The sequence below is a fragment of the Drosophila montana genome, unplaced genomic scaffold (assembly GCF_035044405.1).
Source record: "Drosophila montana isolate Dmon_TW-CO22-7 unplaced genomic scaffold, ASM3504440v1 contig_3084_1, whole genome shotgun sequence".
Lineage (NCBI taxonomy): Eukaryota > Metazoa > Arthropoda > Insecta > Diptera > Drosophilidae > Drosophila > Drosophila montana.
This window is the reverse complement of record NW_026997958.1, coordinates 42,324-69,988: the sequence shown is the minus strand read 5'-3', so window position 1 is coordinate 69,988 and position 27,665 is coordinate 42,324. Positions and strand designations below refer to the sequence as shown.

Below are 27,665 nucleotides of genomic sequence, written 5' to 3'. Positions count from 1 at the left end.
CGATAGATCGATGCGCCGATGTTTTTTTCTTACGTCTCTAGCAAGAAGCTAATAAACTAAAATAAAAAATCTGTTTTTCTCTGTACAAGTTATATCATTAAGAATGTGGAACAGAAGTGTTTCGTCGATTTATATTGTTTTTGTGTTGCTTGTGCTAATTCAAAATGGTGAATTTAGGGCCTACGAAGACGTTGCTGTTATTGAAACTGCTGCTGCAGCCGTGCTAAACAACGGTGCAGCAGCAATCACAGTCCATCACGAAAAGCGCAGAAATAATGCTGCACGCTCGATGATTTGCTACTGCGATGGCAGCTGCCCGAACAATGTAAGTAACGGCACCTGCGAGACTCGGCCGGGTGGCAGCTGCTTCAGTGCCGTCGAGGAGGTATACGATGAGTTAACTGGCACCTACGAGGAGGAGCGCACCTTTGGCTGCATGCCGCCCGAGGAGAATGGCGGCCTGCTGATGTGTAAAGTGGCGGTTGTGCCCCACATTCATGGCAAGAATATTGCCTGCTGTGAAGATACAGATTTCTGCAATCGTGAACTGCAGCCGGAATTCATGCCAAAGATGACCACAGCTGCGCCCGAGCTGCCCGAAAGCAATGAATCCGTGCACACTTTAGCCCTGTTCGCCTCCATCATTGTGAGCATGTCCGTTTTTATTGTGGTGCTCTTTATACTTTGTCTGGTCCATAAGCGCCGCGAGAAGCTGCGTAAGCAACCCGGCCTTATAAACTCCATGTGCAACTCGCAAATCTCACAGCTGGTTGAGCAAAGTTCTGGGTCCGGATCGGGCTTACCGCTGCTGGTGCAACGTACAATTGCCAAGCAGATCCAGATGGTGCGTCTGGTGGGCAAGGGTCGCTACGGCGAGGTGTGGCTGGCGAAATGGCGCGACGAGCGTGTTGCCGTCAAGACCTTCTTTACAACCGAGGAAGCATCCTGGTTTCGTGAAACGGAAATCTACCAAACTGTCCTTATGCGGCACGAGAATATTCTGGGCTTTATTGCCGCCGACATCAAGGGTAACGGAAGCTGGACGCAAATGCTCTTGATCACCGACTACCATGAGATGGGCAGCCTGCACGATTATTTATCCACATCGGTGATCAATCCACAGAAACTACAGCTGCTGGCCTATTCACTTGCCTCGGGCCTGGCCCATCTGCATGACGAGATCTTCGGCACGCCGGGCAAGCCGGCCATTGCGCACCGGGACGTTAAGAGCAAGAATATACTGGTGAAGCGCAACGGACAGTGCGCCATTGCCGACTTTGGACTGGCCGTTAAATATATCTCGGAGCTAGATGAGATACATATTGCACAGAATACGCGTGTGGGCACCCGACGCTATATGGCACCGGAGGTGCTTAGCCAGACCCTTAATCCGCAACAATTTGAAGAGTTTAAACGCGCCGACATGTACTCTGTGGGCCTGGTACTATGGGAGATTGCCAGACGCTGCTATACGCCAATTTCGGGCACCAAGACGACCAGCTGCGAGGACTACGCGTTGCCCTATCATGATGTCGTGCCCTCCGATCCCACTTTTGATGATATGCATGCCGTTGTTTGCGCCAAGGGCTACCGACCGCCGATACCGTTGCGCTGGCAGGAGGATGATGTGCTTGCCACCGTTTCCAAAATTATGCAGGAGTGCTGGCATCCGAATCCAACGGTGCGTCTCACCGCGCTGCGTGTGAAGAAAACGCTCGGCCGCCTCGAAGCGGACTGCCTCATCGATGTGCCCATGAAGATTGTCTAGAATTAGATTGTCTACTTTGATTTTTATTCAATAGCTTGTTAGTTGTAGTAGTCTGTAGTCCCCTGCAGGTTTGACCTAAGTTGCATTTATATAATCAACAATTTCTTCCGTTTAATTCGTTTCTTTTTTGTCCAATCGCATGTAAGAAAATTTGTGCCTAATTGTAATCACATTAAGAGCCGTACTGATTGTATGTTAGACGTAAGTTCATTTGTTGTTAGTTTATCGATAAGGCCGTTGATAATCATTGGTTTGAAAATGCTTTAACTATTTGAGAAATCTTTTTGGATACAATACTATATTCACGAAATGTATTTGTAGATTTTCTTTTTTTTTCTGTGCCAGCTTGTGTATACTTTTTGGGTATATAACTATTTAATTAACTAGGCTAAGTTGACAAGCATCTAATGAATGCTAAAAAAAAAATTTGTAGTGCGAGTAAAATATTTGTAATTTAATGTATAAGTTATAAGTCCTCGCCAACACAGTGCAAGGTAATGCTGCCTTATGTAAAATTTAGACTAGCATAAAATACATATACTAGTTTGTAGAAAGAAATGCCGGCAAACAATTTGTCCAGCGAAGTTCTAGCGGCTGCTTCAATTAGTATAGATACCATATAGACATATAGGGGAAATACATTTAGCTCTAAGATATATGTTTGACTTGTGCAAAGGATGTTTGAAGGTGCAACAATTATATTAACCTTTAACTGTGTCCAACTTATGGCACACGCGTTCTTAAAGTTCTATTTTGGCATTAACTTAGCTTTAAGCGCATCTTTATGGATTTTACTTGATTTGTTTTCGTTGTATCTTCAATCTTGAATCACGATTTTTATTTACAAATAATAATTATAATAAACAATAATCTCCTTCAAATGGGGTCAACTTTTTGCTGTTGGCTGCTTCTTTTGTTCGCCTTCCTCTTGCTCGCTTCGCTCCTGTTGCTCCCTTCGCTCCTGTTGCTCGCTTGGTATGTCTTCTTTCAGTTGCGCATTTGTGCTTAAGCTAATCTTGGCTTTGGCACCCTTGCGCTGTGGTATGGTTTCGAGAATCGCTTGCGTCCAATCCTGTCCAGCTGCCACGCGTGTTAGCAGCTCAAACACATGGAAGGTGCTGAGCACGGCGCGTGTCTTCATATCCACGTGCTCGCTGAGCGGCAGGCGCGCCGTCAAGAGTCCAGCACTTGTGGCGCGTTGATGGCACAGTCCCTTCAAATGGTTGTGATCGACAAGGCCGCCAATCACATACGTATGCCCGGGCTGTGGTCGCTCCAGCACCGTATCCGATTCGCAGGTCAGGTAGACCAACTGCTTCTGGTCGAATAGTTCGGTGTGCGTGCGATCAAAGTGGTAGTCCACATGCCAGTTCTCCCAGCCGTCGTTCTTCTTAAGGCATTCGTGTATGTGTCCCTCGCGCTTAATGCCCGTAAAGTGCAAACGCAGCGGCTGTGCTGCACGTCGATTGATCGTGTAGATCCGCAGACATTGCTTCACACACTTGGCAATATCTCGCTCCTGCATCAGGTCATCGTAGTCCAAATCGATGGCTACGCTGATCGCATCGCCAGAGCTCTGACCACTGGTTGCTGATAGCTGCCGCCGTTTCAGCTCCTTGCGAGAGGGTCCCATACTAAGCGGCAATCCATTGGCCTTGGCCACAGCTTTCTTCTCCTTTCGGCGCTCGCGCTCCTTCTGGCGACGCAACTTTCGCAGTTCCAGCATTTCGGCGAGCTTCCGCTGCTTCTTCAACTGGTTTTTGCTCAGTGGTGTGCCAGGCGTGGTGCCCGGACAGCTACCTAGCGTAATCTCCACAGGTTGCTCTGGCCCGTTTATATCCATATTTATTTATTTATTAATTAAAAATAAATATAAGTATGTGCGATTGCTTGGCCAAGCATGTTTCAACCTATTTGGTTCATTGAACTAGCCTGCTTTCGGAACTAGTTTCACAACACTTACTACACTTAGCTACCCAGCCCTGAGGTAAACAAACTTTAAGGGCTACCGAAAGTATTGCCATTATGGTCACTTTACGCGAGAAAGTCTAGCTCAAGAAAGAAATTGTTAAAACATAATGTACCAGCCACCTTTGCCGCCTCCACAGGAGTTTCCCTCGCAACCTCCACCACCACCACCTCCCCCAGCAGCAGCTGAAACAGATGAACTAACGCCGCCCGGCATAAAAAACGAGGCCCCACCTGGCGGCGGCACTAATGATCCGACTGTGCCGGCTCCCGGTACCTTTGATTACGAGCAGCAATTTTCAAGTGTGAATAATCCCTACCACGCTCAAAGTTCTTCGACAAATTACTTTAAATATGCTGGACCGGCCTATGCGCCATACGCTGCAGGACCACCGCCACCGTACGCAGCAAATGCAGCCCCATATTCATATGACAGCTTCTCATACCAGGAGGGTTACGGACATACAAACTACCATCAACCGGCTGGCTCCTATGACTATGAGGCATACGGACAGAGTTCTTACGCATATAAGTACCAGGAACGGTATGACTACCCCACCCCCAACTATCGACCGCCCAATCAAAGATATGCGAACTACAACAATAGCAGCTACCAAGGCAACTACGGTGGCTACAATTACGGCAATCGCTACGAACAACGCTACTACAATCCAAATCCACGACAGCCGCGAGCTGGCTCCCACTCCGCGCCCGGGCGCAGCAATTTTAAGGGATCGTGGAGCGAATCGGCGTCGAATCCGCCAAAGCTGGAAACGGAACGTGATCGCCTTTTGCGTCAATGGTGCGCCAACTATTGTGAAAAGCCGGAGGATTATATTAAGAAAATGAATGCATTAAGCGAGGCAGAAGTGCCAGCCGAGTCCTGGGTACGTTCGTCGCCCGCTGAGCTATACTATGAGCGCACCAAGACCGAGCACGAGGTTAAGGCCAAGACACGACTCCACAAACTGTGCGCTCTGTTCGATGATGAGCTCCTGCAGCGGGCCGACCGTGTGCGCCAGACTTTGCCCGTTTATGTGCCGCCGGCGCGGAAAACGCGACGACGTGCGTGCAAGCACAAGCATAAGTCGGAGGCATGCTCCTCCAGCTCAGATACCGACTCGGATGAGGATGCGTTCAAAATTGAGCAGGACTGCTGCATGGAAGAGTTGTCGTCCAAGGTGCAGCATCCACAGCGCGTACATCCCGATCTGTGGCACAACGACGCCGGCGAGATGAACGATGGCCCGCTGTGCCGTTGCTCGGCCAAATCGCGACGCATTGGCATTAGGCACGGCATCTATCCCGGCGAGAAGGGCTATCCGTTGTGCGACAAGGATACAAATAATGCGGCTAGCCTGTATCATTATCGCATCACCATATCGCCGCCGACAAACTTTCTGACAAAGACACCGACTATTATCAAGCACGATGAGCACGAGTTCCTTTTCGAGGGTTTCTCTCTACTTTCCCATGTCCGCCTAACCGATCTGCCCGTCTGCAAGGTGATCCGCTTTAACATTGAGTACACCATTGAGTACGACGAGGAGAAGATGCCCGAGAACTTTACCATACGCGAATTGGATTTATTTTGTGAGTGTGCTTCCTATAACTTTAGTTGTCCTGGTTTGATAGTTTCTCTTTCAGTTAAATACCTGTTCCACGAGCTGCTGGAGCTGGTTGACTTCAATCTGATACCGAATGGCGAGGAATCCTGTCCAGCCTTTCATTTCCTGCCACGCTTTGTGCGCGAGCTGCCCGACAACGGCAAGGAAGTGCTTGCCATGTGCGAGGTGCTCAAGTATCTGCTGGACAACTCAGCCGAGCTGGTGGAGCGCCAACAGCTGCTGCACCTAAACCAAATCAGTCAGCATGAGTGGCAAAAGTACGTGGACTTCATCAAGGGCATGCTGGTGACCAAGCCGGGGCATAAGCCCTGTTCGCTGCGCGTCGATCAACTAGATCGAAACAATTCCGATTTGCCAGAGTGCTTGGATCGGGAGACTGGCATCTCGCATCCGGCGATTGTGCACTTTGGCATTCGGCCACCGCAGCTAAGCTATGCGGGCAATCCGGAGTATCAAAAGGCATGGCGGGAATATGTTAAGTTTCGTCATCTAATGGCGAACATGTCGAAGCCATCGTTCAAGGACAAGCGCAAGCTGGAGGACAAGGAGCAGCGATTGCAGGAGATGCGCACGCAGGGACGCATGAAGCGTAATATTACCGTGGCCATCAGCTCAGAGGGATTCTATCGCACTGGCATCATGTGCGATATTGTGCAGCATGCGATGCTCATACCGGTGCTCACGGGCCATTTGCGTTTTCACAAGTCTCTCGATTTGCTGGAGGAGAGCATTGGCTACAAGTTCAAGAATCGCTATTTGCTTCAGCTGGCATTGACACATCCATCCTACAAGGAGAACTATGGCACCAATCCGGATCATGCACGCAACTCGCTTACAAATTGCGGCATACGACAGCCCGAATACGGCGACCGCAAGATACACTATATGAATACACGCAAGCGTGGCATCAATACGCTGGTCAGCATAATGTCCCGGTTTGGCAAGGATCACGAGACTGTTTCGAATATTACGCACAACGAACGCCTCGAATTTCTTGGCGATGCCGTGGTCGAGTTTCTGAGCTCCATACATTTGTTTTTCATGTTTCCCGAGCTGGAGGAGGGTGGCCTGGCCACTTACCGCGCGGCCATTGTTCAGAATCAACACCTGGCTTTGCTGGCCAAAAAATTACAGCTCGAGGAATTCATGCTGTATGCACACGGCTCCGATTTGTGCCATGAGCTGGAGCTGCGTCACGCCATGGCCAATTGTTTTGAGGCTCTGATGGGCGCTCTACTCCTGGATGGTGGCATCAAGGTGGCCGATGAGGTGTTTACCGATGCACTCTTTCGGCAGGACGATAAGCTGCTTAAGATATGGAAAAATCTGCCGGAGCATCCGCTACAGGAACAGGAACCGCTCGGCGATCGTAGCTGCATTGATTCGTATCGCGTCCTCAAGGATCTGACCAAATTTGAGGATTCCATTGGCCTTAAGTTCAAGCACATTCGCCTGCTGGCACGCGCCTTCACCGATCGCTCGATTGGCTTTACCCACTTGACGCTCGGTTCTAATCAACGTCTGGAGTTTCTGGGCGATACGGTGTTGCAATTGATTTGCTCGGAATATTTATACCGTCATTTTCCGGAACATCATGAGGGTCATTTATCGCTGCTACGCTCGTCGCTCGTCAACAATCGCACACAGGCCGTGGTCTGCGATGATTTGGGCATGCCCAAGTACGCTGTCTATGCTAATCCCAAGGCCGATCTGAAGACCAAAGATCGTGCTGATCTGCTGGAAGCCTTTTTGGGCGCTTTGTATGTCGACAAGGGACTGCTCTATTGCGAGCAGTTCTGCCATGTCTGCCTCTTCCCACGCCTGCAGCTGTTCATTATGAATCAGGACTGGAACGATCCCAAGTCGAAGCTGCAACAGTGCTGTCTCACATTGCGCACCATGGATGGCGGCGAGCCCGATATACCCTACTACAAGGTGGTCGAGGCTAGCGGACCCACAAATACGCGCGTCTACAAAGTGGCTGTTTATTTCCGCTCCAAGCGTTTGGCCACAGCCAGCGGCTCGTCCATTCAACAGGCAGAGATGAATGCGGCTAAGCAGGCGCTGGAGAACTCGCGCGATTTGTTTCCCCAGCTGGACCATCAGAAACGTGTCATTGCCAAGAGCATTAAGAAACAGACGGGCAGCGAAATGGATACCGATGCCGACAAGCCCCAAGACGATAGGAAGGTCAAGAAGCCCAAATATGCGCCGCCTCTTGAGGATGAGTCCCACTTGCCCAAACAATATCGCATGCATGAGAATATATCCAGCGACGAATTGCCCGACGATGATGACGATGACAATGTTGCCACTACAAGACCCATTTGTAAGTACAATTACGATTGTATAGTAGTGTATCTTTAATTTAATCCTGTCCTTTCTAATTAAAGCGCCAGTTCCTATTTCGAGGAGAGGAAGTAGCAGCAGCAGCAGCAGCAGCAATAGTGATACCGACAGTTCCAGTACGCCGCCAAAGCGACGAGCTCGTCTGCAGGAAGCTTCGATTTCCCCCGTATCCTCGTCATCATTATAATTTTAAAATTTGTTAGCTTCGTAATAGGTCCATTGATGATAAATATACCAAAAGCGATTCTTCGAAATTTGCACTGTACTTCAGTTCAAATTTATTGAACGATCGCATTGCAAATCAAGCGCTATAACTAAATCGAGTTAATCGAATAACAAAAGTGAAAGAAAATCAAGTGATTGTTGGGGGTGAAGATTGCAAATTTTAACAAAATCAAATCGATTTAGAATGGCTATGGTACAAAATGCAATACGAATTCAACAACGTATTAATTCTCTGGTAGCTTTAGCTTTACTTAAAGAGCGATAAACGGCGTCCCAGCGAGCGCCCGCTGCTATTGAGTGCGCTTGTTATATCTGTCATCTCCGGCAAATTCTGAATGTCTCCGCGCGCAGCCACCGACGGTACTGAGCTAAGCAGTCTTTGAGCCACACGTTGAATGTCGCCAGATGTTACTTTTTCTGTTATATAATTATGTTATTTAAATTTATAGCAATTAATGTGTGCATATATTTTTGCATACCAATCTCCTTGATGAAATGTTCGGGGCGCTTCCGATAGCCCGTGACCAGCACTTGACGTCCCACATCTTCGAACACAACTGGCCTGGACTCCAGATTCATCAACAGCATCGACTGCAGCTGTATTTTGGAACGCATTAGCTCTTCCTTGCCGGGCTCGGCGCTCATGTTCATCAGTTCACGGGTTAGCACCTCGACCATGTCGCGCATGTGCTGTGGCGGCGCACTGCCGTGTATACAGAAAAGTCCAGTGTCCACATAGGCATGATTGTACGCTGTGGCACTGTACATCCAATGGTAACGGTTTAAAACTTTCGTGTACAGACGTGAGTACATGCCCTTGCCAGGGCCACCAGCGGAGAAGGATCCACCGCCGCCCATCATAATATTGAGCACGCACAATGGCACAAAGTCCGAATCTTGATGGGAGCAGCCCTCAAAGCCGAGCACAACGTGCGCCAGTTCAGGCAGCCCAGCTGCCGCATAAATGGGAATTTCGCAATGCTCCTATTTAAGTTCAGATCAAGATAAATTGTGCAATTCACTATATTAAGCTATCGTTGCTTACTTTGACTATGCCGCCCGTGTACTGTGCTACTGACGTGTCCACTTGATTGGGAGCCGCGTTTGTCAAATCTTCTTTCATCCAAATTGCTTCATTTTCGACAAAGTATTTTCTCACGTGCTCCACCAGCTCGTCATGATCCACCTAGACAAGAGTAAATAGTAATTTAATAACAAAAATTTTATGTTAAATTATGCGCCCGCGGGTAGACTTACGCCAACGCCGGCAATGACCATACGGTCCGGAGAGTGATGATATTTTAGATAGTTCATTAACACGTTGCGATCAATGCTGTCGAGGTTCTGTGGCGGGCATAGTTTTGGTAATCCTAACGTATTGTCTTTGTAAGCGGCTGCGTGAATCATGTCCATCAGTATTGGTTCCTGCTCGGGTCGCATTCCGAGTGTTTCCAATTCAAAGCTGACAGCACGACGCGCTAAGTTCACTTCCTGTTCGCTTAGCGTCGGCCGCAGAGTTACATCAGCCAGCAAACGGGTGACGGAGTCAAGAGCACGGCTGTCAATGCTGGCCGCATATATAAGGGTATCACGCGAGCTTTGGCAATCACAAATGCCGCCGTTCTTTTCCAACTCCTTGAGTATTGCATCCTTGTTAGGAAAGTTAACTGTTGACTGTGCACGGATGAAGAAGTGTTTTTTAGATAAGCACAAATGCAACTATTTTGGGGTACACTTACATTGAACGCAAGCTTTTCAAGAAAATGTGATACGCCACTAGGGTACGCTACTTCGTAGCGTGGTCCAGAGTCCAGCACCAGACCCACAGTACAGAATTGTCCATAACGCGGCTCCGAGGCAATGCGCAGACCATTAATTAATGTTGTTACCTTTGTGGAGGCGCTCTCAACCAACGGATTGGCATAAACGGCCTCCGGCAAGTTTGGCAGCGGTTCGGTTAGTGGCGGCAGATGCGTAACAATTTCTTTGGATGGCTTATTTACATTGTGCGGGCCATCCTCTTTGCTTCGCACGCGTCCGGTGATTTGACCAATTCCGGTACCACTGCCAATTTCATCACCACCGACAATGGTTACTTTTGTGGCGTAGCGCCGTGGAAATCTAATTGAACAATTATGAAATGCATTATTTTTACCGGGTTTTTGTACTACCATGCTAACACACACGATTCTTACGTGCGCCAAGAATTTTTTAGCATTTGCAGCATACTGAAGCTTCTCACGTTCATGATTTGCAGGTGATTTGGGTCTGGCCTTGAGCGTTTTCAACTATATTTACAATTTCAAATGTTGAATTTTGCTGCGTTCAAGAAATCTGTTTCAAAGACATACTTTTGAAGAAAAAAAATATTCTTCTTCTTTCCTACTGTCAATCCCATATGTCATTCGGAACTCAGAACTCATGGTTGTATTTTGATATATGTATATCGATATATCATTCGTGAAAATTTTGAAAACAATATGTATATAGGATTTTTTTTTTTTATTTTCTTGAATATGTATTTGTACATGGTTGAACACCTTACAAACTAATCAAAATTGAAGCGCCGCTTTCCATCAAAGCGGTAGCCATAGGCGGCGGCATTTTTGGTGTCCACCAGTGCGGGATTTCGATGCTTGAAGAAGCTGCCATGCCCGTGAGCTGGCCGAGAAGCACTGTTTGGTATGCCCTCCACTTCACGAGGATAGAAGGCCTCAAACATTCCAGCAGGTGGAAGGCAACACTCAACTATTTTGGTATCATTTGGATCATATGCGTTTATTTTAATCAATTCATGTTGTGCGCACAAAAAAATCACCATAATATTGAAAAGTTTCGTAATTAAAGTCATTGTTAGTTGTACACACGCGGATCTCCCTTTTACTTTTTGTACACAGTAGTAGCTCGTTGTCTTGGTCGCTAAACTTGTTTTCTGTTGCTCGGTCAATTTAAACTTGTTTCAATTGCTGTGGCACAAATTATACTGACTACTCCATAATCCGCTGCTCTGCTGCTGCACTAGGCTTAAGTTCGATTTTGCATGCTTGCATTTGAATAACAGAAGCTTTTTCATTTTCAATTTTCGCGCTTACTTTTTGAAACTCATGGGCAACGCCAAGGTGGTTTTGTTACAAGTGGCAGCCCCAGAACAACCAGAGACATGTAGGAGTTTTATAGCACGGTAAATGCACAATGTAGAGCTTTCAACACGAAAAATAAATAATTAATAGTTGTATTCTTAAATAAAAGGTTTGTGTGGTTAATTTGATTTGTTTCGAATTACCAGGGTCTAGGAAAATAATATAAAAAATAGGTCGCGTGTTGTATTAATAACTTAACGTATTCAGTTTAAGTCGTGCCTATTTAAATCAAAATCACGGATCGCGCTCATCTCTTTCAGCTTGAACAGCAGTGCCAAATTGGTCCATTCAGAACGAAACCAATACCGAGGGAGATAAGAAGTGTTTTCATTTTTATTAAGTCGACGTTATATCGATAAGCGCTTTAAACAGCTATATAAAAATATGTCGTATAACCGTATGAAAACGCCCAAAGATTCAGGTAAGTTGCTATGGCAAAATTATAAACATGCATTTTTGGAAAATTGATAATCTGCATAAATATATGTATTTCCATATGCATACAATGGCATTCTTTCAAAATTAAATTTAGCACTTTTTATTTACCCGAAAACATTCAAATGCATGTAACAAACAGAGTTCTGCGAATGTATATGCAAATGTAAATAATATGTATGTATCCAATATGTGTTTTTCCCGGCGCAAATGACGCAGTGCTTCGTGCTTCGTTTTCCCTGAATTCAGAGATACACATACCTAAATAGGTATGGGAAATTTCCTAAATTAACCAGCTAATGTGGATACTTTTTAATCGTAGAGCCACTCAACAATGAAGAGCGCTATCCACCGATACCATTGCCTGGGCCACCGCCAGCCGGCCCGGAAACAAAGAACACGGAAAATCTGAACAATCCAAATGCAGTTGGCAGGGGGGAAACTATGAATGCGGCACCGTTTTTGGAGAGCGGGCAAATTATAATGCACAGTACACCTGGATTTGTTGGTGCCGATGCAGATAGCTTGGAGGCAAAGAATATCATCTTCAATGATCAAAGCATACGCAAGGGCTTTATACGAAAAGTATACCTTATTCTCTTGGTAAGCCTTGGATGTAAACCAAATTTCAAGTATTTTCTCTAATCATCTGTTTCGCTCTTGCAGACACAATTGCTCGTCACTTGTGGTGTGATATCCATTTTTATGTATCACGTGCCCACCAAGCACTTTGTCCGGGAAAACCCGATGGTGGTGTGCGTCGCCATGATCGTCAACATTGTGGTCCTGATCTCGATGGCCTGCTGTGAGACGGCTCGGCGCAACTTTCCCATTAATTTTATTTGTCTGGGCCTATTTACGGCTACCATGTCGCTACTGCTGGGCGCCGTGGCCAGTACTATGGACGCAAATGTGGTGCTACTGGCGGTGGGAATAACTGCGGTATTGGTTGTGGCTCTGTCCATATTTGCCATACAAACCAAATATGATTTCACAGCCTGGGGCGGCGTCCTAATCACGGTGGTAATCTGTTTGTTGATCCTTGCCTTTGCGGGTGCATTTTTGCGTGGAACCTTCGGTGAGACGGCGGTGTCATGCCTTGGTGCTCTGCTGGCCAGTTTCCTGCTAATCTATGATACACAATTGATAATTGGCGGCACACATAAGTATCAGTTTAATCCGGAGGATTATATATTCGCGGCATTAACTTTGTATTTAGATGTTGTGCGCATTTTCTTGTATGTGTTGCGTCTGGCCAGAAGGTAAATGATTCTCCTCCGTTTTCCTCATAAATATTGCACATTGCTTGACATTATGAATCGAATCGAACACAACTGAGTGTATATCTATGTGAATTTATTATTAATTGTATACAGGATTTCTTAAAAGTTTATTTACAAAAACGAATTCCAAAATATTTTAGACAAGACTCCTATAAATGTAAAAAAAAACCCTTTAAGTTAAGCAAAACATAAAGGCCATCAAATGGCAAGCCAAAATGAACATTCAGATGAAAAATAAATATTGTAAGCCGATATTGAATGGTTTATAACCAAACGCTTAAACAGACTCACGGCCTAATATTAACATTGTTTATTATTCAATGAAATCTGTCTTTTTTTTATATTAGGTAATTGAAATCAAAAACAGACACTGGGTGCATTATTTTTGTTGTACTTTGTCCTTTATTAAGCTAACGTTTTTGGCTCATTTTGTTTTTTATAGTACATTTAATATGTATGTTATTATATATTTAGTTATTTGTATTGATTATGTATGAATATGTGTGTAACTATCAAATACAATCACAACAAACCGTATGTAATTCCTTTTAATTATTTACATAAATAATCGTATTTAAGTTAGGCAGAGTATCATTATAAAACAAATATTCAGTATAACACAAATAAGTAACTAAGGCGTATTTACTGGACAGAAGCTGCTGCTGCTCTGCTGCTCCTCTGCCTATACAGAGTATAGCATTATGTATGTATAAATTTGATCTATGTATGTAACTAATCTATGCTGAAATCACTGTAAATACAACGAACTTCTCTCGATATGATGACCGTAAGTATGTGTAAATGTAATGTTTGTTTTGTCTAAATAATAAAGGCTATTATCTGCAGTTTGATCCAGCGGCTCCTGAGTGTGTGTGTATATACAAATAAGGAATCGGTTAGATGTATATCAAAGACTCAGTCCTCCGTGAACGGATGATCCGATGTGTCGCTGCTGTTGCGTCTGCGACTCTCCAATATTTTGGTCGCCTGCTCTAGCGTCTCCTTGTAGAACATGTTGTCCCTCGCATCGCTCGGCAGCGAGTATTTCGAGTCGTCCAGATGCCATGTCAGGCCCAGGACAATGTTGAAAGCAGACGCATCATAGCCATGACAGCCAGAATACCGATAAAGTGGTTTCTTGTTAAACTTGCAGCCATTCGATTGGGCACCTAACAGTTAGATAAAATAACAAATAGCAATTAGATAACCGATTAGCCTATTATCAAATCAGATACAATTATCAAATAGTTTGTCCAATTTTGTTCGGCTCCCTTTTTAAGCCTTTTTATTATGCATCATTTAGTTCATTTATAGCAATGTCTCGTGCTGAGTGGAATCCCAAATCAGGTTGGTATTGCTATTTAATCCCCTTGCAATATAATAGATATATACCCTACCTAAAACGGACAGCACAAGACGTCAGCATACAGTGTGAGCTTCTGTCCGATGGACGCGCCTACGCATTCGATATACCCGATATTGGACCAAGGCGTCGATTGGTGCGTCGCTTTTACTATTTGCTAATGGTAGGTCGCTCAGTTGAAAATATTTTAAATATATGTAACTATTATTATATTTTATCCACAGCTAGAGATCGCATTGACGTTGCCCTGCTTGGAGATTATGTTCATGCTTTCGATTTCGTATAATCAGCTATTCTTACGGTGCGTCACCATTGTGGTGCTATTAATTTTTTACACGTTCCTCTATCTATGGCCGAATTGGCGACGCAAGCCTCCCTACAATTACGGCGTGTTCCTGTTGACATCTCTCTCAACCGCCCTCAGCATGGCTATCTATTTAATACAGCTCGGTCAAACACGTTGGGTGCGTATTCCTTGATATTCCTATATTGCGACTGATATATATCATTGCTCCTCCTTTCCAGCTGCATGCATATCCGCTGATTGTTATTACGGAGCTCTTGGCTGTCGCTTTGTACACTAAACAGGAGCGACTAAAATGTTCTCATGGCGTGGGCGTGATTATAATATATTTGGTTTTTGGACTGTTTCTGCTGTTGGCATACTTTTTGGACATGTTTTTCAAGCTGCTCGGCCTGTTCGCGTGCACGCTGGAGGCCTGGTATATCATCTACGATACACATCTGATGCTCTCCGGCCGACATGGCTACAAGGTGGAACCCGAGGAGTATGTGTTTGCCGCTGTCAATATACACGCTGATGTGCCCAAGTTTTTGTGGCTCATAATTAGGCACTTTGTATTCGGACCATTTGTAATGTTACTTCAACTAATACGAAATTGCCGTACAAGTGAGATATGCTAGGATATGGGATTTACAGAATGGAATACTTAGCTACATGGATATACATCTATTCTAATACAAATTTAATATCCTATTTCACGATTTATTCCATATATCCGAATTCATGGCGCAATTTGCTTATTCGATATAAATTCAGAAATCTTTTGTGGAAGAAATAAGTATATGGATATAAATATACGAAATAGAGTATATGGATACGGGATTTACAGAATGAAATACATAAATACATCTATTCTTATACAATTCCAAACCGAAATATAATATCCTATTTCGTGAGCAATTTATTCCATATATCCGAATTCATGGCGCAATTTGTTTATTGGATCCTTTGTGGAAGGTAAATGTAAGTTTTGTAGCACAGCTTCTGATTTTTTCGATTTTTCCCGTACCCTAATTGCCGTTTTCCATTAACGGGGTTGCCCAGAGAAAAGCCATTAGATGTCAGATTTGAGTTTGGGATCGAAAGGAACCCAATTATGTGTACATGTATGTGACACGTTTGCTATCATCAACTAAATGCGCTGTAAATAATGGTCATTAGCGCAGGACAGGACTATGCGGACTTTGAATGTGACTTTGAACTAATGACATCATATGTAAACAACAAAACAAAAAAAAAAAAGGAACACTCACCAATTGGATCGATGCATTCCATGGTGAGGGCACATTTTAGCCACGGCAGCATTATCTTGTCCGTGACAAAGAGTGTGTCCGCAAAGAAGACCGCATCGAGATCAACCATACGCAAAAATATAAAATCCTCCGCGTCCGATTCAAAATAGTCGAACATCTTTGGATGTGTGCGCGATGAGACGGCTGTTGGTGTATTCCAGCCCAAGACGCCGGCGACCAAGGCTCGACTCTGCAGATCCTGCAGCTCCCGATAGTTGCCGCCGCGTATGCGCATATAGTTTTCGGTAAAGAGCACCGATTTGGCCCTCATCAAAGCATCCTTTATCACAATGGGCCGATATGCGTGCGTTCGCTGATCGTTGACGAACGACGGAAACTCCGTCAGATCGTAGGTGATGACAGCGCATCGGCTGCTGTTGCAGTTGGCGTTCAGGGAGCGCAGCTGCTCCTCGGACACGCCCAGATCGTAGATGAGCAGCGACTCGCTGGGCAGCTTGGCCGCAATGTTTTGGGCCAACAATATGGCCGACGACACCTGTCCCTCCTGCACATAGGTGACTATGGTAAAGTTGGCCTTGGTGCCGTTGTACGGCGTCGTAATGCGTTTCCGCTGACTCTTCTTCTGCTGCTGGATCAGTAGCTCCTGTCCCTGGGAATGCGACGCTACCGCTGCCAGCTGCTGCGCCTCGCCGATCTCCTGCGCCGCCCTTTTCGCCGTGACGGGCGTGTCTGTCTGTTGCTGGTGGACCGCATATTGCGGCTGCTGGGAGGCATCATCCTTTGTGCTTAGCGGCGACGTGAATCCCAATAGCGCCAAATACTTTGGCTCTAGCTCGAGTTTCTTGCGTTCCAGGCCAACGCGTAAGTTCTCCTGAAAGCAAAATACAAATCAACTGAAGTTTTGTAAATTTTCGAAAATAACAAGAAGCACAATTTATATAGATTTCGATGTCCGTCTAAGACCTAATATGTCGTGGACTTCCCTAAGAGCGAGGTCTTGCTCAAGCATAATAACACAAAATTTCTTTCCGATCAATGTGGAGCAACCAAATTAGTCCCAATGGGCGCGCCGTAAACTGTTGTTTACAGTGGAATATTTATTATTTTTCGTGGTTTTTCCGTCTCATACCTCAGAGTCTTACGGGCGTGTCATGTGCCAGTAAAGAATTTGTTTTCCCCTCAGCCGAAACTGATTATGTGGGTGGCGCCAGACCCCCCCCCCCCCCCCCCCCCCCAAAGAGAAACAAGTAAGAGGTTCTAGTCGGGAGCTGCCGACTAGGGGATACCCTGAACCCTCTGCTTCCAACAGGCGATAGGTATAAAATGAAAGATACTTGATATATATATATACTATTCTAGATGTCAAGTTTGGTGGCTCTAGCCACCATCGATTATCGATTATCGATTACTTGGAAACGGGGCAAGTTATCGATTATCGGAAACAAACTCGATCTGCGCGGGGACTAAGAGGACCTACAGCTAAAATTTCCAGTCTCTAGCTCTTATAGGTTACGAGATCCTGGCGTTCATACGGACAGATCGTCGGACGGACAGACAGCCGGACATGTCTAGATCGACTCGTCTGTTGATGCTGATCATGAATATATATACTTTATGGGATCGGAGATGCTTCCTTCAGCCTGTTACATACATTTGCACAAATACATTATACCCTTTTTACCCATTTTCAATGGGTTCAGGGTATAAAAATAAGCCAACATTTTATGATTGTCGTCGCCCGCAAATCGCATGACAGCCTGACATCCTCCATCCGACCTCTGCGTCTCTCCCTTCCGGCTACACTGTGTGCGCCAAGGCCCATGAGGCCCCTTCTCAACCTCCATCATTGGACCCAAAGTGAATTGGCTCATGTCAATTGCAAAGTTGATTGAAACTGTTAACTGTACGGAATGCAAAAACATTTCTAGAAACATTGAGCATTTCGCTGAACCGAATGAAGATTTGAGTATTGGAGTATTAAATGCGGGTTTTGAACGTTCGCAATCTTGAGTCGAGAATTAAAAAGAAAACAAACACGAGAAAACTGAAACCACGATAAGAAAGTTGTATAAACATGTAAGGGAATTGTAATGTCAAAAAGCATATACATGCTTAAACAGCCGATATCTGTCTGTTTGTCTGTCCCCGTCATAAACCTATTCAATAAATGATATATATATATAAGAAACAGGGCACAGTTTCCACCTTCTGCCCAGTTTCCTTTAAATGGGCTCGCTTATTGATTTTCTAGGAAATTGCATTATGGTCATTGGGTTTTTTTTCTCTCTCTCTCTCTCTCGTGGTTGATTGCACATTTTCCCAGAAACAAGATAGTTATTCGACTTTCCCATTTAAATACTCCCAAGTATTTAAATATAACACAGTAGGCTTTAAATTTCATGAGCACAAGTTGTTGTCTTGAAATATGTAGACTGACAATTATTATTATTACACTCTATTTACAACAGAAGACAACAAAATATGTCATAAAAAAACAACTAAATAAAAAACAACAACACGAACATAAAAAACGATTCTTAAATAAGAAAATACATTAATAAACTATGCCATAAATAAAAAATAAAAAAGCCGCAGAAAAACAACTACACAAACATAAAAAACGATTTTTAAATAAAAAAAAAAATTACATGAATAAACTATGCCACAAATAAAAAATAAAATAAAAAAAGCCGCAAAAAAATAAGTGAAAATAAACCAAAAAAAAATAAGCTTAAAAAAAATTATATCAAATAATAACTGGCAAAATATTAACAATAAAATAAAAAACGATTTTTAAATATAAAAAAAAAACATTAATAAACTATGCCATAAATAAAAATAAAATAAAAAAAAGAAACAAAAAAATATAAGTGAAAATAAACCAAAAAATATAAGCATTAAAAAAAATTATATCAAATAATAACTGGCAAAATATTAACAATAAAATAAAAAACGATTTTTAAATATAAAAAAAAAACATTAATAAACTATGCCATAAATAAAAAGAAAATAAAATAAAATAAATAAAGACACAAAAAATAAGTAAAGAAAAAAAAAAAACATTAAAAAAATTGCATCAAATAATAGCTGGAAAAATATTAACAAATAGGACACCGGAATGGATGATTTGACAAAAGATCAATTGGCAATTTTTCAAGAGTTTTTCAACATAATTGACGTGGAAGCGGATGGCAGCGTTACGTACAAGGAGCTAAGTGTCCTGCTGCGTGCCTTGGGCGGCAACCTGACCGATGCGGTTGTCCATGACATGATCAATGAGTCGGACGAGGATGGCAACGGTTCGCTAGACTTTACCGAATTCACCAAGATATTGCTACGGAAAATGTCCGATACGGATCGGCCGGATGATCTGCGTGAGGCATTTAGGATTTACGATAAGGACAACAATGGCTTCATCTCGCAAGCTGAGCTGCGCACAATTTTTACACAAATTGGCCTCAAAGTGTCCGATGATGATATTGACGATATGATCCGCGAGGCGGACGTTGATCAGGATGGGGTTTTGGTGTTCGAAGAGTTCGCCAGCATGATGATGTCCTTGGATGAGAATTAACTGAATTGATAAGGTCGGTTTCTCAATATTTGTTTATTCATGCATCATCGTCACGATCCATCATAGTTGAATATTGAGAATTCGGCCTTAAGAATAAATATTTTAAATCGAATCCATTCGACAGCAAAGTAGTCCAAATTTTGAGCCCTGCGATGAATCTAGTTTACCTTTTAAACGAGAATTTATTGAGATTTACTTCCAAACAAAAACTACACACAAAATTATATTCAGCTATAATTGAAAAAAATTCCAAAAATTGTCGAAAATAACGGAACAATGGAGGGTTCAGCAGGAGTCGCATTGACCGAGGATCAATTAAATGAAATACGCGATGCTTTTAGGGTTTTCGATCAAGGCAACACGGGCAAGATCACGGGCAAGCAAATGGGAATTGCGATGCGCTCGCTCGGATACTGTCCCACAGAGGCGGAGCTGTACGAGCTGATCGATGAGATTGATCTGGATGGGGATGGCGAGATAGACTTTTTGGAGTTTCAACTGATGATAGCGCGGCGCATGGATGGGCTGTCCAAGGAAGAGAATCTAATGGCCATATTCAAGCTGTTCGATCGCGACGAGGATGGCATCATAGCGCCCGTGGAGATGCGTAATGTTATGTACAATCTGGGCGAGCGATGCACTGACGAGGAATTCGATGAAATGATGAAGGAAATCGATGCCGACAACGATGGCAAAATCAGCTATCAAGACTTTGTTAATGGCGTTAAGAACTAAAAAGCTAACAAATTCGAATGATTCACATTATTAATTTGTTCTCAAAAATATAGTTAAATACGCGCCTGAATTCCCTTAAGGCCCTTTAATTGGACATATGGCGATTCCACTTAACATTTCTAAAGCATTTCATTTGTGTAGCAGCCCAATAAAGCCAAACAAAGCCAGGCCAGCCCAGACCATGACACGCAGTTCCTGCAAGTCGGCACCATAATCTCTTTTATACCCTTTCACAGGTTGTTATAACTAACAAGTTGTTTTATTCCTGATCGTTGCGAACAGCCATATTAAAGTAGCCGCATATCTGTCCCAGGGATTTGGAATTGGCAGAGATCCGCATCGCATTTGGAGCCGGATTGGACAACTCAATATCATATATGTAATATCTTTCAGTTTTCCCAAGGTATCTTAAATGGCTTGTAGCTTTGATCGGAACTATTAAATTTCTCCATGGGAACACGGATAGAAGTAAGCCGCAAGGATATATAATATTCGTCATGGCAAAGAGCGTGATATCCTTACTTTTTATACCCTGAACCCATTGAAAATGGGTGAAAAGGGTATAATGTTTTTGTGCAAATGTATGTAACAGGCAGAAGGAAGCATCTCCGATCCCATAAAGTATATATATATATATATCGATCTAGGCATGTCGGTATGAACGCCAGGATCTCAGAACCTATAAGAGCTAGAGCTTGAAATTTTAGCTGTAGGTCCTCCTAGTACCCGCGCAGATCGAGTTTGTTTCCGATAAACGATACCTTGCCCCGTTTCCAAGTAATCGATAAAAAAATCGATATCGAAATCCTGTTTTTTGGGCAATTTCGGCAAATAATATGAGCTAGAGCCACCAAACTTGACATCTAGAATAGTATATATATATATATCAAGTATCTTTCATTTTATACCTATCGCCTGTTGGAAGCAGAGGGTTCAGGGTATCCTCTAGTCGGGAGCTCCCGACTAGAACCTCTTTCTTTGTTTTTTTTATTGCCATCCTGTGCTGCACGTGAACAACAAATTGAATGTGGAATTTCGTTTGGGTTGGTCGCGCGTGACTCGAAATGTCCGCATGTGCCTAATGGCGCCTCGGAGTGTGTTGCGGAGTAAGGGAGCAAGGCGCCATTACACACGAGCACACACAGACCAAATTTTTACAGCAATTGTACATTCCGAGTGAAAAAAAATTAACAATCCGGATTACGAGCACAAATTAAAAGAGCTTTCATCTGCTCAGGGTTTTAGATTGTATCAAATACGCAGCTCAGGTCACCAGAGGATCAAACTGAATGCAGAAAGTAGCAGGCCTTTGTTATACTCTACTCGTTGACCCCGAATGCCTGCTATACTATACTAAGAGGCTCCACTTGGCAATGTAATATTTGGCAACCCTTTACCCTCAAAAATGTTAAAAAACGGAGTATCTCGGGCAACAAAGTATTGTATGTTTGTTATGAGCAGACGAGCCTGAATACAGGGCATCTTCTAGTCGGGCTTGATTGGAGCTCTCTACTTGTCACAGAAACTCTTTTGTCTTCTGCTTGGTTTGTCGCCTTTGAGCTTTCGCGTGCACTTTGGAGCTAGGCCAGTCGGTTGTTCCTCTAGGTCATCGAAAGCTCATTTGAGCTATATTATATTCAATTATTAAACAATATCGAGCGTGCTGTGAAAGGTCGTGTCGCGGGCGAGCTGCATGTAAGCTAAGTAGACGGCACATTTCACTGCGAACCCTGCAATTAATTGATGTCACTTAGTTCAGGAGTCAGAGGTCAGTTGATGGACTACGCCTCTCGTTGGACGTTAGACGATGGGACACACTTTAAGTGGCTAAATGACTTCGAAGTCAATTAAAGTAGATTAGGGCATAGAAATTTTCATAAAAATGTATAATTAACAATTGATTTGAATACTGCAATTAAGATTAAAGATAAGACAAATTAAATTTGTAGAGTATCCAATTTTTTTTGCCAAGGCCTAACAAAAGCACAACAGCTTGATAAAGGGTGGAAAATTTGTCGTTTTAAAAAGGTAAATTTAAAATGTACTTATGACGAGGTCCAATATTCCAACCCTTGGCTACATATACGTATAGAACAAAATATATATCACAACACCTGTGTGGTTCCCATTGGAACAGCGCTAGAGAACTAGAGAATTGTAATTGGGCTCGCTTGCATCAGCACATTTATTTAAACTCGTAGTTAGCTAAAACAAGAAACAGACTTTTTTTTAGAGGCTGCGGATTTAATACCCTTCCACAAACAGTATATATTTCTATACCTAACCGGGTAGGGCCCTGAAATACAAAGACTTCATTTCTGACCGACTTCTGTTGGCGCTGTATGATAAAGTTGGTCAACTTGGATATATGGTATACATCTATGCTAAGTTTTAAAATATCATTGCAGTCGAGAGACTAGACTAGACTAGAGACTAGAGACTAGAGACTAGAGACTAGAGACTAGAGACTAGAGACTAGAGACTAGAGACTAGAGACTAGAGACTAGAGACTAGAGACTAGAGACTAGAGACTAGAGACTAGAGACTAGAGACTAGAGACTAGAGACTAGAGACTAGAGACTAGAGACTAGAGACTAGAGACTAGAGACTAGAGACTAGAGACTCGACTAGACTAGAGTTATCTAGGGCTTTTAATACTGAATCCAGAATATTTATTTACTTATTTATTTATTAATGGTTGAAAAAAACGAGTGTCTTCCCAATTATTTAATACACAAAATTATGAAAATTGAAGTCTAAAAGCCTTAATTAGAATACACGAATTTCTAATAGCATCAACAACATGATGGAGGTGTCTTATTTGCCCGTCCGGGGAAACAAAATATTATACTACCGTCGACAAAATTAAATATATCCCGATTAAAAGGAAAAAACCGAAATAAATAATAAATAGGAAAACATCAAGATATATCGACTTTTAAGTAGATGTGACAAAAGAGATAGTGATGGGAAATGATCGACCCGGTGGGGAAAATTCTCCCCAATTCATAGCTGGGAATGGTCAGTGAGTTCCCGAAGGTATCCTGAAAGCAACCATTTTATTAGGGAGGGAAAATTCGGTGGAGAAAACGTGATACAAACTATTGTAATTTTTATATGGTAATCAAAAATAAATAGGTAGGAATAAGGGGCGATAATTCCTGGTGGAACAGAGAATTGAAGACGTCCTTACAGAAAAGAGGAATCTATGTCGCCAGCAATCAACTTATGTGGGAAGATAAACCCGGGAATTGCCCTTCGGTTAGTTAACGACGGAAGATCAAGAAGAAGCAGAAGCCTGCCGGAGTAGGATGGCAACTGAAGATTGGGGGGGAACTGGCTCAATACGACTCAATATATATGCTTGGCAGTTAGTGAAACAATTCGAATAGACTCCGGAAAGGGTATCATAAGTGGCGACATTGTGAGAACTGAAATATGTCGGTATATAGTATATGTTTATTTGTGTACTGTGAATAGTTTCCAGAAAGCGGACAACCCGCGGCTTTTTAGCACTTGACGTCAGTTTAACCGAACGACGATGATCATTGCAATTTATTATTCGTCATCATCGTCATGCATCGGGCTGGATGCGTGAGTATCTAGCGGATACTTGACAGTTTTTGAAGCACCTTCTTACCAGGTGCGGCGCACTTGTCAACAGTCCGCGATGTCTTACGCAACTGGAGGCGGCACCAAATGGGGCCTGAGCTGCTGAAATTTGGTTCAATTGGTATTGAATATTGATGAGCTCTCTTTATACTATTCACACCTGTGTATTGTTGTATGTGTGATAATGGAAATCATGTGCAACTGTAACACGACCTATCGCAAGTAAAACCAGTTGCAGATAGTCGAATAGTCGGATAGCTTCCACAATACTAAATAGAGACTAATGAAATACAATGAGCTCTCTGTGTTGTCTGTGACTTTCGGTTTTAGATGGTGTGAGAACAAGTTTAGCAACTGAAAGGCATCAGACACATGTATACCAATTATACACGCATATACACACACATCAAGTCGATATGTTTTCGCTGTTCAATATATATATATTAAGTAAACAACGAAGCTGTTCAGCAAAAGAAAACTAACAACAAGAGTGCTCTAGTCGGGAGTGCTCGGCTCGCAAGTACCCTGGAACTCATCGAGCTGCCATTTCAGTTCGTCTAGCCAAACATAAAATATAGAAACAAAGGCGCTCAATGGAGAAAAAGCTTTCATGCATTGACTCGGACCTTATTGACCGATCTATAGGAAAATTCAAATCCCAAGACTATACTTCTAACATAATATTTTTTTTTTAAAACACGTCCTGTTATCTTTCTCGCCCCCCTCTGCGATTCTCATGAATTCAAGTATGACCCACAGGTTTTCATGCTTCAATTGTTATTGTTGTAATAACATGTTGTTTTGGCATAATAATAAACTTTATTTTCGTGTGTGAGTATACACATATGTACATATAAAAAGGAATATATGTTAAGGCAATTCAGTTTCTTGGGGTATATATGTATGTAAGTACTTTATTGGTTAAAAGTCTGCTTTCCTCTTCAAGTCAAAGTACATAAAGTATATGCATATTTATATATAAAACCTATCAACTATTAATCATACACAGAAAAACAATACAATAGTTATGTAAAAAAAAAAAATATTAATTTTTTTTTTATACTTTTATGTTTTTGTAGGGCTTATATGGGCTTATATTCAAGTGATTAGATTCAGATAAGCGGTCGATGCAGCACATTTTACTCAAACAGCAGATAACACAAAAAATGTTGTTGCCGATCTCGCCTTACACGGCGTATTCAATATCTAGTACTAGAGCAAATATGATATAGATAGATATTTCTCAACGAATTTCTATTTGATTTGCGTGTCACTTGATGTAATCCAAAACTAAGTTGGGCTCAAAAGTAACTCAAAGTAAAACCGCTGAAAACATGATATTTAATATGCACGCCGGGGTTGGGGCCGGGGCCGGGGCCGGGACTGGGGCTGTGAATGGATTCGGAAAGTGGCTGCCGCAATCTAATTAAAGTAAACAATAAACGTTCTGGCCACACACAAAATTAAGGCAAACAAAACTCGAGCCAAGGAAACCGCTTACTCAATCATGATATAAGTATGTAATACTTTCCATATACATATGTGAAAACATATGCCTGTGTGCATATGTTATGTATGTTATCGAAATGTGAGAATGAAAGTTGCGTATGGAATTTGCATGTAAACAAACAGCAGGAAAAGCTAAAGAACTCCCTTAACTAATGCCCGGAACTTGAATGATGATGAGACGGACATTGGCAGGCATGCCAGTCAAATGATGATATCTTTTGGGTCATTTACGCGTTTGCCTTGGCCAGGCAAAGACTGTCCGGTTATTCTTGCCAGCACTCTTCAACCGACGAGACGTGTTTCAATTTAGCTAAAAGCCCTCCTGAATAGAAAGGACAAGAGTGCTCGAGTGGCCGACTACACAATACCCTCTAGATATCTTCAAGTTATTCAATCTGCCTATGGCATTTGCATAAAACCGTTATACCCACATTTTCAACCCATTATACAGGGTGCAAGGGGTGGACAGTTCAAACAGTTCCTTTGACAGACCCTCTGTCCATATCTGACTCTTTATGCCAGCTGGCAGCTAGTTTGTATTATCATTTGCCAAAAAATAAATACAAAAAAAAAAGAAAATGTCGCACTTGACATTGGTTTGTTGGTTGACACCATTGAGCTATGCTAACAGATAATATTTGGCAACCCCCTTTAAATGAGTCATGCGAGGAAAACCCAAATTCAAATTCAAATTTATACATTTATTTCAGTTTGCAGACAACGCTTTGACAACATTTAATGCATTTTTATGCCACATGATTGTATTATATATAAAACTGCTTAAGAACAGCTGATAAGCGCAAAATATTGCTCAATGAAAACGGAAAAATCTGACCGGCCTAGAAGAAGAAAGCTGTCACGTAGTTGCACTGATAACAACCATGTTATCACAACAGCAACAGCAACAGCAACAACAACAGCAACAACAACAGTTACAGTAACTGTTACGTCCCTCGACTGTTTGGGTACATGTAAACAAATTTGGATATGTTGGGTTTGGCAAGTTATTAACATAGATAAAGAGAGAGAGGGAGAGAGAGAGAGAGGGAGGACTCACCTGAAACTCTTTGAACTGCTGATGCGTCTGCACGACAATGTGCTTGAAGGAATCGTTCGGTTCGCCAGCGGGTCCAAACACAATAAATACGAGCGTTGCGATTATCACTCCGATTAGTATCAATATTAAATGTTTAGTTCGCATGGCCGCTAGAGTAGATTTCGATTTCGATTTATAGGCAATTTTGCGGGCAAAAATGCGCTTCAGTGTGAGTGAGGCCTCCAGTCTGATAGCCGCAAAGTTAACGGCAGAGATAAATCAAGTTTCAATGGATTGAAATAACGGGAAACGCGTGAAAACCATTTTAAAGTTTGACGGATAGTTTTTTTTTTTGCATTACAAATTTCAATTATTTATTTTAGCTTGGCTTCTTCACATTGTTTTTTTTTTCCTGTTTAATATGTTGCCAAGCGTTAAATTAAATTAAATAAAATAATATTGTTTCGTGAAGGTCAACAAAATTAATATTCTTTGCAGTCAATAAAATGCACTTTTTATTTATTTATAGTTTGTTGTTGTTGTTTTTCAATCAAATATATGCAATGCATGCACTGAACTATAACAAAACAACATTAAATGCGGATAACCAAATGCAGTGTTTAATTGAACAGTCGCTGCAAGCAGTCAGTGGCCGCACAGCGCATTATTGGTATATTTTTATATGGTTTGTATTGCATTTATGTGTATTATATAATCGGTGAACAGTTAACATGTTGATAGATATTAAGTACTCTTTTCTTTTGTGTTCGCCGACTTCCGCACATCAGTGTATGCACTCACACAGCAGAGAGATATGCATATGTGTGTGTGTGCCTTCACCTTTGTGGGTTGATTTTATGGCGCACAGCCAAAGCAGAGCCGCAAGGCGAGCGTTTAATGAATAGACAACCTATTCCTTTGGTGTGTAAGGCGAATGATGTTGTTTTCAAGTGATTGAGCTCGATTGTTTCAACATACGATGTAAGTGGCGCTTAGCAAAAGGCGCCGACAATTTTCAATTTAAAGCGTTGCCGCCGATTCGCTTTGGCGCTTTTTGTTGTTGATTTTAATTCGTTAGGTGCAGCTGCATTGCCGGTGCAGCCTCCATACAACGGAAAACCTTGAAGCACGCGTAATTTCACACTCACTTATTTGTGCATGCAAACTGTTATATTGTGCTTTTTACATAATTTGTAGTTGTTCTTTTAACTTTCACTTTCACTTTCTTGAAGCGGCCAAAAAGCAGGGCTGTACGCATCCAACACTTTACCGACAACCGACCACTACTTTTCGAGTATAAACAAATGAAACTACTCGTTAGCTTGTGATGTGTGCAGCGCGATAGTTTTGCCAGCTACTACGCAGATTTCAGTGTGAAAAATCGGCTGTAAAAATCGATTATTATTTTAGTAACGATAAGTTGAGTAACGTTTAACATTTATTTTCAGCTATTTTTTCCTGTTCCTATTGCTTGTATTTAAAT

General features: G+C 42.6%; 8 protein-coding genes across 9 annotated transcripts; 4 read left to right on the top strand and 4 right to left on the bottom strand.

Annotated features, from left to right (window-relative positions):
• The first annotated feature begins 244 nt into the window (after nucleotides 1-244).
• tkv (thickveins) lies at nucleotides 245-2,555 on the top strand. The gene has a single exon (XM_064685705.1). It carries the CDS (start codon nucleotides 290-292, stop codon nucleotides 1,766-1,768), a length of 1,479 nt encoding a protein of 492 aa, XP_064541775.1. The 5' UTR covers nucleotides 245-289; the 3' UTR covers nucleotides 1,769-2,555.
• Nucleotides 1,909-3,694, bottom strand: LOC135430886 (tRNA methyltransferase 10 homolog A). Its single transcript, XM_064685709.1, has one exon. The coding sequence runs from the start codon at nucleotides 3,609-3,611 to the stop codon at nucleotides 2,655-2,657; it is 957 nt and encodes a 318-aa protein (XP_064541779.1). The 5' UTR covers nucleotides 3,612-3,694; the 3' UTR covers nucleotides 1,909-2,654.
• Nucleotides 3,695-3,776: 82 nt separating this feature from the next.
• drosha (ribonuclease 3 drosha) lies at nucleotides 3,777-8,032 on the top strand. Its single transcript, XM_064685695.1, has 3 exons — nucleotides 3,777-5,329; nucleotides 5,384-7,693; nucleotides 7,758-8,032. Exons 1-3 carry the CDS (start codon nucleotides 3,847-3,849, stop codon nucleotides 7,898-7,900), a joined length of 3,936 nt encoding a protein of 1,311 aa, XP_064541765.1. The 5' UTR covers nucleotides 3,777-3,846; the 3' UTR covers nucleotides 7,901-8,032.
• Nucleotides 8,033-8,073: 41 nt separating this feature from the next.
• Nucleotides 8,074-10,325, bottom strand: LOC135430882 (mitochondrial-processing peptidase subunit alpha). Its single transcript, XM_064685703.1, has 6 exons — nucleotides 10,134-10,325; nucleotides 9,678-10,059; nucleotides 9,196-9,612; nucleotides 8,984-9,124; nucleotides 8,418-8,922; nucleotides 8,074-8,355 (listed from the first exon to the last, which is right to left on the bottom strand). Exons 1-6 carry the CDS (start codon nucleotides 10,184-10,186, stop codon nucleotides 8,186-8,188), a joined length of 1,668 nt encoding a protein of 555 aa, XP_064541773.1. The 5' UTR covers nucleotides 10,187-10,325; the 3' UTR covers nucleotides 8,074-8,185.
• Nucleotides 10,326-10,472: 147 nt separating this feature from the next.
• On the bottom strand, nucleotides 10,473-10,783 carry LOC135430888 (uncharacterized). Its single transcript, XM_064685711.1, has one exon. The coding sequence runs from the start codon at nucleotides 10,757-10,759 to the stop codon at nucleotides 10,487-10,489; it is 273 nt and encodes a 90-aa protein (XP_064541781.1). The 5' UTR covers nucleotides 10,760-10,783; the 3' UTR covers nucleotides 10,473-10,486.
• Nucleotides 10,784-11,344: 561 nt separating this feature from the next.
• On the top strand, nucleotides 11,345-13,096 carry LOC135430887 (protein lifeguard 1). The gene is made up of 3 exons (XM_064685710.1): nucleotides 11,345-11,499; nucleotides 11,836-12,116; nucleotides 12,180-13,096. Exons 1-3 carry the CDS (start codon nucleotides 11,463-11,465, stop codon nucleotides 12,777-12,779), a joined length of 918 nt encoding a protein of 305 aa, XP_064541780.1. The 5' UTR covers nucleotides 11,345-11,462; the 3' UTR covers nucleotides 12,780-13,096.
• Nucleotides 13,097-13,155: 59 nt separating this feature from the next.
• On the bottom strand, nucleotides 13,156-27,510 carry LOC135430885 (uncharacterized). Of its 2 annotated transcripts, none has more exons than XM_064685708.1 (3): nucleotides 26,204-27,510; nucleotides 15,717-16,584; nucleotides 13,156-13,965 (listed from the first exon to the last, which is right to left on the bottom strand). In XM_064685708.1, the coding sequence occupies exons 1-3, from the start codon at nucleotides 26,345-26,347 to the stop codon at nucleotides 13,712-13,714; spliced, it is 1,266 nt and encodes a 421-aa protein (XP_064541778.1). In that variant the 5' UTR covers nucleotides 26,348-27,510; the 3' UTR covers nucleotides 13,156-13,711. The 2 variants fall into 2 exon arrangements, with proteins under 2 accessions (XP_064541778.1, XP_064541777.1); XM_064685707.1 differs by having other exon boundaries at nucleotides 13,165-13,965; nucleotides 15,717-16,587; nucleotides 26,204-27,506.
• Nucleotides 13,902-15,140, top strand: LOC135430890 (protein lifeguard 1). Its single transcript, XM_064685712.1, has 4 exons — nucleotides 13,902-14,143; nucleotides 14,207-14,322; nucleotides 14,384-14,623; nucleotides 14,685-15,140. Exons 1-4 carry the CDS (start codon nucleotides 14,113-14,115, stop codon nucleotides 15,081-15,083), a joined length of 786 nt encoding a protein of 261 aa, XP_064541782.1. The 5' UTR covers nucleotides 13,902-14,112; the 3' UTR covers nucleotides 15,084-15,140.
• Nucleotides 27,511-27,665: the final 155 nt, after the last annotated feature.

Excerpts from the sequence above, each read along its gene's own strand:
- tkv (XM_064685705.1), top strand. The coding sequence starts at position 290 with ATGATTTGCTACTGCGATGGCAGCTGCCCGAACAATGTAAGTAACGGC.
- LOC135430886 (XM_064685709.1), bottom strand. The coding sequence starts at position 3,611 with ATGGATATAAACGGGCCAGAGCAACCTGTGGAGATTACGCTAGGTAGC.
- drosha (XM_064685695.1), top strand. The coding sequence starts at position 3,847 with ATGTACCAGCCACCTTTGCCGCCTCCACAGGAGTTTCCCTCGCAACCT. Across the intron at positions 5,330-5,383 it reads ACGCGAATTGGATTTATTTT|TTAAATACCTGTTCCACGAG; the intron begins GTGAGTGTGCTT and ends TTTCTCTTTCAG. Across the intron at positions 7,694-7,757 it reads TGCCACTACAAGACCCATTT|CGCCAGTTCCTATTTCGAGG; the intron begins GTAAGTACAATT and ends TTCTAATTAAAG.
- LOC135430882 (XM_064685703.1), bottom strand. The coding sequence starts at position 10,186 with ATGAACGTGAGAAGCTTCAGTATGCTGCAAATGCTAAAAAATTCTTGG. Across the intron at positions 9,125-9,195 it reads TGGTCATTGCCGGCGTTGGC|GTGGATCATGACGAGCTGGT; the intron begins GTAAGTCTACCC and ends ACTCTTGTCTAG. Across the intron at positions 8,356-8,417 it reads ACATTTCATCAAGGAGATTG|AAAAAGTAACATCTGGCGAC; the intron begins GTATGCAAAAAT and ends ATTATATAACAG.
- LOC135430888 (XM_064685711.1), bottom strand. The coding sequence starts at position 10,759 with ATGGTGATTTTTTTGTGCGCACAACATGAATTGATTAAAATAAACGCA.
- LOC135430887 (XM_064685710.1), top strand. The coding sequence starts at position 11,463 with ATGTCGTATAACCGTATGAAAACGCCCAAAGATTCAG. Across the intron at positions 11,500-11,835 it reads GAAAACGCCCAAAGATTCAG|AGCCACTCAACAATGAAGAG; the intron begins GTAAGTTGCTAT and ends TTTTAATCGTAG. Across the intron at positions 12,117-12,179 it reads AAGTATACCTTATTCTCTTG|ACACAATTGCTCGTCACTTG; the intron begins GTAAGCCTTGGA and ends TCGCTCTTGCAG.
- LOC135430890 (XM_064685712.1), top strand. The coding sequence starts at position 14,113 with ATGTCTCGTGCTGAGTGGAATCCCAAATCAG. Across the intron at positions 14,144-14,206 it reads TGAGTGGAATCCCAAATCAG|CACAAGACGTCAGCATACAG; the intron begins GTTGGTATTGCT and ends TAAAACGGACAG. Across the intron at positions 14,323-14,383 it reads GCTTTTACTATTTGCTAATG|CTAGAGATCGCATTGACGTT; the intron begins GTAGGTCGCTCA and ends TTTTATCCACAG.
- LOC135430885 (XM_064685707.1), bottom strand. The coding sequence starts at position 26,347 with ATGCGAACTAAACATTTAATATTGATACTAATCGGAGTGATAATCGCA. Across the intron at positions 16,588-26,203 it reads AGCAGTTCAAAGAGTTTCAG|GAGAACTTACGCGTTGGCCT; the intron begins GTGAGTCCTCCC and ends TTTTGCTTTCAG. Across the intron at positions 13,966-15,716 it reads GGAATGCATCGATCCAATTG|GTGCCCAATCGAATGGCTGC; the intron begins GTGAGTGTTCCT and ends TCTAACTGTTAG.